Here is a 10000-nt window from a genome sequence, read left to right as displayed (position 1 = left end):
GATTGTGCTTTGATAAAACATGTAGGTCTGGTTTGACAGACAAGGCTTAAGGTTAGACTAACACTCAAATGAATGTGTGATCTGTCTGAACTGAACATAACTTGCACAGAAATCTCTTAAAATATCTCAGTGCCATTGTTTTGTCTCAAGATGTTCAGCAGTATTGTATTCCTTTAATGTATTTTTATAAAAGAGACATAAATCTCTTAATTCAATAGAGCCATATTCCTGTCCATGTCTGTGAAACTGAGCCGTATAGTTTTAATGTAATATAAGTCACTTTGGTATCTGTGATGTAGATATCAACTAAAAATGCATTATTTAACATCATTTACTCCAATTATTAACATTATTTTGCATAAACAAAGAAATGTTTATAAAGTGTCCAGAGTTTGTTTCAGAGCCATGTTTGAGCATATCCCTGAGCAAATAAAAACAAACAGGCTACACAATTACACACACACACACACTTGTTTTTGTGTTTTGTAAGATGTGAAGTTTGAGAGTAAGTTCTCAGCGACAGAAACAAACATGAAGAACTTCAGCCAAACGCTACTGACCACCCTTACCAGAACCAAACATCTAGAGGAGTACGGTAACTACACAAACACAACACACTTTTGTGTCATGCTATCAGTCACCAGAGAAAATGACTTCATGAAGAAAAAACTGATGTCATGTAACGCTTGTGTTTGTTCAGGGCATAAAGTTCATTCAGACATCAGCAATCTGGAGTTTAACCTTCAAACACTGCAGGGACAGATAAATGACAGTGAGCACAAACACACACACACACACACACACAGTTTGTTGTGTTCCAATTTTAAAGACATCATGAGTAATATGTGCGTTTTTGTGTGTGTTACTGTCATTATGTTTGTGCATTTGTGTGTGTATATGTGTGTGTGTGTCTGTGTATCTGTGTGTAATGATGTATGTGTGTTGGTGTGCTTGTGTGTGCATGTTTGTGTAGTGTCTGATGCGTTACAGATTCTTCACAGCAAAGCTTCAGAGCTCAGGTGTGAAATCAACAAGATGAACAACAGTAAGTTACACTGATAAACACGTTACACTTGTGATGAGCTCACAAAAGAGTTGATGAACATCTTTAAGATGTATTTACATTTACAAGTCATTTAGCAGATGCTTTTATTCAAAGCGACTTACAAAGAGTTTAGGGAGCAATAATCCATAATAAAACTAATTTAATAATGAATCAGCATCAACTAAATGAAAGAAAATCACTTCATTTAAAGTGAATAAAAGGAATTGAGTGGCATGTGTGTGTAGTGTAGGTGAGGTGAGTAGCGGGCAGTGGACAAAACAACTGTTCCTCATGCTCAGATAGAGTCTAACCTTTCTAATGTTGAATAAGGCATATCGACATGACTGCGTTGTATTTGTGATGTGATCATTGAAGGACAGCTGTTCATCAAATATGACTCTGAGGTTCCTGGCTGTTTTGGAAGGAGTGATTGTGGTATTGCCAAGTTGAGATATTGTTGCAGGCAGGGGCGTAGCAAGCTTTTCAAAAGTGCGGGGGATGGATGTGTTTTGTTTGTTAACAATGAAAACGTTGAACGTAATGACAGAAAGGTACAAAAGGTATAACATACAAGATATAAAAAGCTTCCCATTTAAATGTGTGATACTAGTAAAGTATAAAAACACATTCGGAACACACAGAAAATAAGTCAAAACTCTGTTGTGAAAATACACAACAGTAGACTTGCTAATGAATCAGAAATACTTTAGTAATCCCAGGGGGAAAGACAGTGGAAAGCTTGATAGTGACATGGGTCTGACAGGACTGTGACTGTGACCGCTAAAGTTTGCTTACTTGCACCTTGAAAAGGGGAGATATAAAAAAACACACACACAAAGCTTTTTCTCTGGTGGTATAAATAATGTAACAATTTTCTGTTTTTAAACATTAAAATAATATACACTTTTCGTTCATAGTTCTTCAACAGGTACAATCAAACATAATAGGTAAGTATCCACAAAAGTATTCAGCTAAACAAAAAAAGCAATGTTCAAAATATCAAAATCAATAAACCCATAAGTACACTGCTTAACAAGGTCAATTTGTCCCTCCTCCTCGTCAATTCCCTGCCTTCTTCATCACAGTTACTTTATACATTGCATGCCACATAAATAACCCAATTTATCATTAGTCTAAATCATTAGCATTAGTCTAAAAACTAAATATAATTCAGAAAATACTCGACATATCAACAAAACATAAACAGAACATCTCCCCAAACCCCTATCAAGGTTATTTAAAAACGTCGAAGGCATAAACACTCATTCAAAGTCGCTGGAAAAGGAAGACGTAAATAACCATAACCGTTCCCGCCTCCTCAGCACGAGCTAACCGATCAATCTAAAACATCAAGAGAGGCGGGACTTAAGGCAGAACAGCCAATCATCATCCGGTCACACTCAAAGCCGGTGTTCTGATTGAGTGAGAGGGGAGAGGAGAGGAAGCAGCCGCATCGAGCGCAGACACAGAGCGGACAGAGAAACGCTGGAGCGACTGCTGTAAGGCGTTTGTACAAAACTGCGGAAAAACTGCAAAAAAAGTGCGGGTGTTTAACCCTTTCACCTCGCCCCTGGTTGCAGGGTTCAGCTGGAGATGATGCTTTTCATCCAAGCTGAGATGTCTTCTAGGCAGGCTGTAATGTGAGCTGCTACAGTGCTCATTTTCACTCAAGACAACACAAGACTTGATCTGAATGACTGACTGATGAACTGAGAGTGTTTCATGTTTATTTCAAGACTTGATTCTTGACTGAATGGTGTGAAGAAGTGTGGATGTGTTGCTGACATCACTCATGTGTGTGTGTGTGTGTGTGTGTTCAGGTACACAGGATCAGTGTTGTGCTGATGGATGGTTTCTCTTCTCCTCTCACTGTTATTTCTTCTCTGATGATGGGATGTCGTGGAGCTCCGCCAGAACTCAGTGTGAAAGAAAGAAAGCACAATTACTCGTCATAACAAACAAACTAGAGAAGGTCAGAGCTTCAACGCACAACACCAACAAATACACACAACTCAAAAGCAAACAATTAAAACATGCTTCGATGCAACAGAAGACCTGTGTGCTTCTTTCAGCTGCACAATAGTGAATGTGTGTTTAATGGATGTCTGTATGTTTGTGTTCAGGAGTTTGTGGTCAGTAAGACTACGCCTCTCTTTTATTGGTTGGGTCTGACTGATGGACGGACGGGTGAGTGGGAGTGGCTGGACAGAACACCATACGTGATGCTGAGCAGGTGAGTGTGTGTGTGTGTGTGTCAGCCTTAAGAAATCACAAGATTAATCAAGACACTTGTGTGTGTGTGTGTGTGTGTGTGCGCAGTGAATGGATGCCGGGACAGCCGGATGACTGGCAGGCTCATGGTTTGGGTGGAGGTGAAGACTGCGCTCATTTTCATCACGACGGCCGTTATAATGATGACCACTGCACACGACACTATCGATACGTCTGCAAAAGACAAGCAACCTCCGTCTGACACACAACACCTCACATCCCATCAGAGTCAAGGTGTATGACTGTTTACACAAATGCTCTGAAATGTTTTCATTTCCTTTGACATTAATCATGAGATGTGTGTTGAATGGTGACATCCAGACACACAGATGGATGTTTAGAGTTTAGTCTCGTGTGATTGTGAAATTAACAATTTAAAGAATGATTTCTGCATCTGAACATCTGAACAGACAGAACGTTTGAATGTTCACATCTGGTGATGATCAATCTTTAATGATGTGTTTGATGTTCTTTTGTGGCTTTGAATAAAAACATCTGTGACATGATTCAACATCAATCTGCAGTAATGATCTCAAAATAAACGTCTGTTCTCTCATCAGCTCATAAGAAAACTAAATCACAGTTATTTCTCTTAGACATGTCACAAATGTCATGAGAGTTTGAGAAGAGATACGTCAAACTGAGCTCAGATTTGTCTCATCTGCAATCAAAAGCCAATATTACTGAAGTTCTCAATATCAACTGAAACATTTCTCATCACATTCACTCTAATCCAGATGATTTTACACCTCCAGACTCTTCATGTGTCTCAATAATTACAATTCATGAATTCTCTTTTTGTCTCCTGAGCGAAACATCTGAGACTAAGTCGAGACTTAAACGAAACACGATTTTAATTTTTTTTCATGAGAAATGAAATAAAACTTTTTTCCTCCATGAGAGATCTATCACTTCTGAAGATGATTAATTGCTGATCAGTTTCATAACAAAAAATCATTTATATAAAAATAAAACGTTAAATGTATACAGTGGCAAGTTTTATTTTCTCATTGATTGTCACCTAATGATCAGCCAAAATGTTCCTGTCTGTTAAATAATTTTTTAACGTATTTAAGATTAATTGTACAATCATGCTACATTATAAACATATAAAAATAGAAGTTCTTCAATCATAAAAATGACATCAAATACTGTGATTGAATGTGATTGATCTCTCTACCTCCAGACTGGTTTGCTAGATTTACTCTGTGATTGGTGAGAGACACCACCACGGCTCATTCTGGGATGTCCTGTGGGGGGCGTCAGATGAACACTTTGTGTTTTACTGAGCGTGACGGTTGGACTCCGCTGTGGACTGAGAACACGTGAGAGTCTGAGTGATGCCGTGCGGGTCAGAGGAGGATGTTTGGGGTCAGATGAAGAGGACTGGTGTGGAGTGACGGCATGTCGTGTGGTGGACGCCACGGTGTTGCGAGCGAAGCCGGGGGTGTGCCGGTGCTGTGAAGTGTGGGTGGAGGTTTGAGGGGCGGAAGCACCCAGGGCTCTCAGCGTCGCACGACACATTTTCTCTTCGGGGGGCGGTCGAGTCACAGGTTTTTTCTTGGCACCTCGAACAGGAGATTTCCGCTGACCGGAGGAGACGGACCGACTGATGGGAACAACTTTCCTCAAGCTCTGCGTCTCAGAGGAGGTCAGGGTGCGGACGGGCCGCTGTTGAGGAGACTTTGAGAGGGACAAGGATGTTTTAGGGGATGCTGATGATGGCTTGGCAGACACAGACGGTCTGTGTTTTGGCTCAGAGGTTTTTGGGATGGGCTTTTTGCTGCTTGTTTGTATCGGTCTTGTGTGTCCGTCACTGGATTGAAGTGACCGCTTGTTTGTTTGTTGAGCGGTGAGCTTTACATCATTATCGTCGCCTCTAGTCGAGCTCTCTGATTGGTCGTGACGTTCACATTCTCCTGAGTTTCCCTGTGAGGGGTCGAAGGTCATCTCATCACTTGTGTACAGCTGTGTGTGTGTTTGAATGTTGTGTTTTTGCGTTTCTTGTAAAGTGTGGGTCTTTGGTTTCTCTGGACACGCGTGTGTTGTGATGCTGTCGTGGTCAGACTTGGTTTTGGTGGAACCTTCCTGAGTGTGGTTTCCATGGACATGAGTGGTATTTGTGTCACTGTGTGTGTTCATGATAGAGAGCGAGTGTATCGGAGGAAGTGCGTGTGTATCTGCTCCAGAGGGGTCAGAGGTCACATGGCGGCGCTCTGTTATATCACTATTGACTCTCTGTTGCCGTGAGCGACGGACACTCCCGAACCTCAGTGGTGGACTGAGAGGACTTCGTGGGTGTGTCCTGAGGAGGTCCAGAAGCCCCTCGCTCCTTAAAGCTGCCTCAACATCGGTCTCACTGCTCGACCTCAACCCAAAGACGCCTCCCACACCCTCAGGCCCCGCCCACGAGTGACGCTTGTCCTCCAACTCCGTGAGACGTTTGCTGCGTGACTCCTCCCGGGCTCCTCGCTCAGCGTTCTCCTGAAAAGGAGAAGAATTTTACTTTGATATTGAAACCTGCTCCTGAATGAGAGACGCTGAATGTGTGTGTGTTTGTGTGTTTGTTTTACCTGAATGGCCTTTTTAAACTTAGAGCAGAAATTCTGGAAAATGTGGAAACACTCGTCCAGTTTGAATGTTTCTTTGTCTTCACAGAAGAAATCGATCAGAGCGTTGCCTTCAATCACCATCACATCACTACAGACCCTTAAATCCACCAGAGCTTCATCTGCACTCTGACACACACACACACACATTTAAAACATGAAATCACACAGTTTGTGTCTTCTCTCTGTGAAAACATACATCATTTTGTGGTGTATTTGCTAAGAAGAAGAATCCTATCTTAAAGAAAAAAATGTTGACATCTTTTTCTTGTTCTAACTAAAACGTAACAATTTTTTATTTCTCTGAAAGTAATAATTCAAATCTTATCTTTCTCAGATTATTTTGGTTTCTATCTATTTTTTTAGCATGTTAAGAAAATTGTGTTTATTTTTCTTCGAATTCTCCGACTTCATTCTTCATGGATTGTGCTGTGGATGTGGAGGATGTAGTATAGATGTTTGTGTCACCTTGAGAAACAAGTGAAGTTGTGTCAGTAGATCATCATCATTCTGAATGTTGATCTGCAGCTGATGAACTCTCTCACTCAGAGAACTCAACTCCACATGAATACTGTCGACACACACTCTACACAAACACAAACACACACGCTAATATATCTTATATAAATGTGCAGTGACTTGAGTCAAGATCCTGTTTTGTGTTCAGATTGTTTGAGCTGAATGAATGTTCTCACCGAGCCGCTTGCTGAACATGTTGAAGTTTCTCAGGAGAAATAAGCAGATTTTTCTTCTGAGCTTCCAGAGCTACAAAGTGCAGCAGATTCATTCCAGGTTTATTGGCTTTAGTATCAGCCAGTGAGAGCAGAGAAGACAGTTTAAAACCAACAGCATTACCAGCAAAACTACCCTGAGAGAGTGAGAGAGAGAGAGAGAGAGAGAGAGAGAGAGAGAGAGAGTGAGAGAGAGAGAGAGAGAGAGAGAGTGAGAGAGAGAGAGAGAGTGAGAGACAGTGGTAAAAATAATAATAAAATAAACAAATAAATAAAAATAACCATTCCATTTACCAAACCACATTGTTTTAGTTTAAGTGTACATGTAAATTAAAATGGATTTGTTGATGTTTTTGAGTTCCTACCATAACATAACTTCCATCAGTCGTTATTATTATTATTATTATTGATTTTTCTACTCTTGTATTTTTGAATCATTCTCTTTTCTCAAAATGGCAAACAAATCATACTGATTTTTGTGATGAAATCACTTAGTTTTTCCACATGGAATATTCAAGGTCTAAACTCCTCAGTCTTTGGCCTAAAAAGTAGAAATTCTGACTTTATGAAAGATCTTGAAGACATAGATGTTATCATCTTACAGGAAACCTGGTGTAGAGGAGATGTGTTCACTGGCTGTCCCTCAGGATACAGAGAGATAATATTACCATCAGTTAAACTCACATCAGTAACACAGGGGAGAGACTCAGGAGGGATGATCCTCTGGATTAAATCTAAACTGGCCATAGAATTAGTTAAAAAAGATCAATACCACCTCTGGCTGAAAGTACAAAAAGGAATAATATCAGCATCTCAGCCTGTTTTCCTTTGTGCCATATATATACCCCCCCTCGAATCTCCGTATTTCCAAGAGGAAACTTTTCAAAACATTGAACAAGAAATCAGCCATTTCCAGGCCCAGGGAAATGTGCTGCTTATGGGTGATTTAAACGCTAGAACCGGAAAAGAATTAGATTTTTTAGAATCACAGGGTACCAGATTCCTCACTGGCAATAACAACTTGTACCCTTCTTACCCCGCCAGAGAAAACTGTGATCAGACAGTGAATGCCCACGGACGGCAGCTGCTGAAGCTCTGCCGAGGACTGGCTCTGTACATCGTCAATGGAAGACTGCGAGGAGACTCGCTCGGCCGATACACCTACAGCTCAGCTCTTGGTAACAGCACTGTAGATTATACCATCACAGATCTACATCTTTCCTCTTTTAGAGCATTCACAGTCAAACCCCTGAAACCTTTCTCAGACCACAGCCAAATCACAGTCTATATAAAGCAATCTGAAACATCACCCACACCGATTAGGACATCATATCACATGCACAAAATTATGTCATTCAAATGGACAGAAAACAGTGCCACTAACTACAGCAATGCTGTTGAATCTCCAGAAATACAGTCCCTCTTACACTCTTTCCAAACACAGGCATACCCTAAAAATCAATTCGGCATCAATCAGGAAGTACAAGATCTAAACAACATATTTTACAAAACAGCACAAAAAAGTCATTTGACCACTGTTAAACCAAAAAAGAAATGTTTAGATACTGACAAATGGTTTGATTTGGACTGTAAAGCTCTGAGAAAAAACCTCAGAAATTTATCAAATCAAAAACACAGACAACCAGATAATCCAGAGCTCCGCCTTCATTACTGTGAGGCACTAAAACTATATAAAGCCACACTCCGGCGGAAAAAAGCACAATTTTTGCAAAACCAGTTTGAAGAAATTGAAAAATCTCTAAATTCACACAAATTCTGGGAAAAATGGAAATTATTATACAAACCAAATCAAGAAATTCTGGCCATCCAAGATGGGGAGACATGGAAAACTCATTTCCAAGAATTATATAGCCCAACCGAAATTCAAAATTCTAATCAAAATGAAATAATCAATAAACTGAACAATTTAGAAAGAGTGATTAAAGCAAATCAAAACCCCTTAGATTTCCCCATAACAATCGAGGAACTGGAAGATAAACTACGGGTCCTCGAGCCCAAGAAAGCCTGTGGTGTCGACAGCATCCTGAATGAGATGCTGAAACACACCGACCAAAGCTTCAAACTGGCCATGCTAAAACTCTTCAATGATTGTCTGTGTGTGGGGTTCTTCCCTAAGATCTGGAACCAGGGCCTCATCAGCCCCATTCACAAGAACAGAGACAAATTAGACCCCAACAACTACCGAGGCATCTGTGTGAACAGTAACCTGGGGAAGGTTCTCTGCAGCATCTTAAACACAAGACTGTTACACTTCCTTACTAAGCACAATGCCTTGAGTAAATGCCAAATTGGCTTTCTTCCAAAATGTCGCACATCCGATCACATTTTTACATTACAAACACTAATTGACAAATATGTACATCAAAACAAAACAAAAATTTTTGCTTGCTTCGTTGATTTCAAAAAAGCATTCGATTCAATCTGGCATGAAGGATTATACCTAAAACTTATCGACAGTGGAATAGGGGGAAAATTCTATGATTTGATCAAATCAATGTACACAGCCAGCCATTGTGCGGTTAAAATTGGAACGCAAAGAACCGAATTCTTCCCCCAGGGGCGTGGAGTGAGACAGGGATGCAGTTTAAGACCCACCCTCTTCAACATTTACATTAATCAATTGGCCAACATATTAGAACACGCTCCCTTTAAAGGTCTCACTCTACACGACACAGAGATAAAGTGTCTTCTCTACGCAGATGACCTGGTCCTCCTGTCGCCCACTGAAGAGGGGCTTCAGGACAGCCTGAATCTGCTGGAGGATTACTGTCAGACCTGGGCCCTGACGCTCAACCTCCAAAAAACAAGAGTAATGATGTTCCAGAAACGCTCCAGATCTCAGGGACCATCACACACATTCACACTATCACACAGAACCATTGAAACCACAAAAACATACACTTACCTCGGTCTGAAAATAACTACAACCGGTAACTTCACTTTGGCTGTGAATGAACTCAAAGAGAAAGCTCAAAGGGCTTTCTATGCCATAAAAAGATCCATTAAAATTGACATCACAATCCAAATCTGGCTCAAACTTTTCAAAGCAGTAATTGAACCAATTGTTTTATACGGCAGTGAAGTGTGGGGTCCTTCTATAAAATTTGACTTCTTAAATTGGGAAAAACACCCGATCGAAATTCTACATTTAGATTTCTGTAAAAGAATTCTCAAAGTCCAAAGAAAAACTCCAAACAACGGATGTAGGGCAGAATTAGGCCAATACCCTCTCCTTCTAAACATTCAGAAAAGAGCCGTCATCTTCTGGAAACACCTAAAAACAAGCGACCCCAACACATACCATTACAAAGCCCTGAAACACC

The 10000-nt window shown here is 40.5% G+C and overlaps 3 protein-coding genes across 3 annotated transcripts in view; 2 read left to right on the top strand and 1 right to left on the bottom strand.

The window, feature by feature from the left end:
- Positions 1 to 3822, top strand: part of asgr1a (asialoglycoprotein receptor 1a) — a 5270-nt gene extending 1448 nt beyond the window's left edge. The window contains exons 4-9 of the mRNA XM_056732426.1: positions 491 to 595; positions 701 to 772; positions 974 to 1045; positions 2866 to 3017; positions 3169 to 3278; positions 3365 to 3822. Coding sequence (XP_056588404.1) covers positions 491 to 595; positions 701 to 772; positions 974 to 1045; positions 2866 to 3017; positions 3169 to 3278; positions 3365 to 3518 — 665 coding nt within the window. The 3' untranslated portion in view covers positions 3519 to 3822. The remainder of the gene's footprint in view (positions 1 to 490; positions 596 to 700; positions 773 to 973; positions 1046 to 2865; positions 3018 to 3168; positions 3279 to 3364) is intronic.
- Positions 3823 to 3960: 138 nt separating this feature from the next.
- Positions 3961 to 10000, bottom strand: part of LOC130408878 (FH2 domain-containing protein 1) — a 14176-nt gene continuing 8136 nt past the window's right edge. Inside the window, exons 9-12 of the mRNA XM_056732357.1 lie at positions 6621 to 6793; positions 6394 to 6511; positions 5890 to 6054; positions 3961 to 5800 (exon numbers count right to left, since the gene is read on the bottom strand). Of these exons, the coding sequence (XP_056588335.1) occupies positions 4493 to 5800; positions 5890 to 6054; positions 6394 to 6511; positions 6621 to 6793 (1764 nt within the window). The 3' untranslated portion in view covers positions 3961 to 4492. The remainder of the gene's footprint in view (positions 5801 to 5889; positions 6055 to 6393; positions 6512 to 6620; positions 6794 to 10000) is intronic.
- The window catches only part of LOC130408891 (uncharacterized), a 3903-nt gene continuing 706 nt past the window's right edge, over positions 6804 to 10000 (top strand). Inside the window, exons 1-2 of the mRNA XM_056732375.1 lie at positions 6804 to 7834; positions 9377 to 10000. The exon at positions 9377 to 10000 is cut by the window's right edge and continues 706 nt beyond it. Of these exons, the coding sequence (XP_056588353.1) occupies positions 7138 to 7834; positions 9377 to 10000 (1321 nt within the window). The 5' untranslated portion in view covers positions 6804 to 7137. The remainder of the gene's footprint in view (positions 7835 to 9376) is intronic.

This window comes from Triplophysa dalaica, chromosome 20 (genome assembly GCF_015846415.1).
Source record: "Triplophysa dalaica isolate WHDGS20190420 chromosome 20, ASM1584641v1, whole genome shotgun sequence".
NCBI classification, from domain to species: domain Eukaryota; kingdom Metazoa; phylum Chordata; class Actinopteri; order Cypriniformes; family Nemacheilidae; genus Triplophysa; species Triplophysa dalaica.
This window is presented reverse-complemented; position numbering and strand designations above follow the sequence as displayed.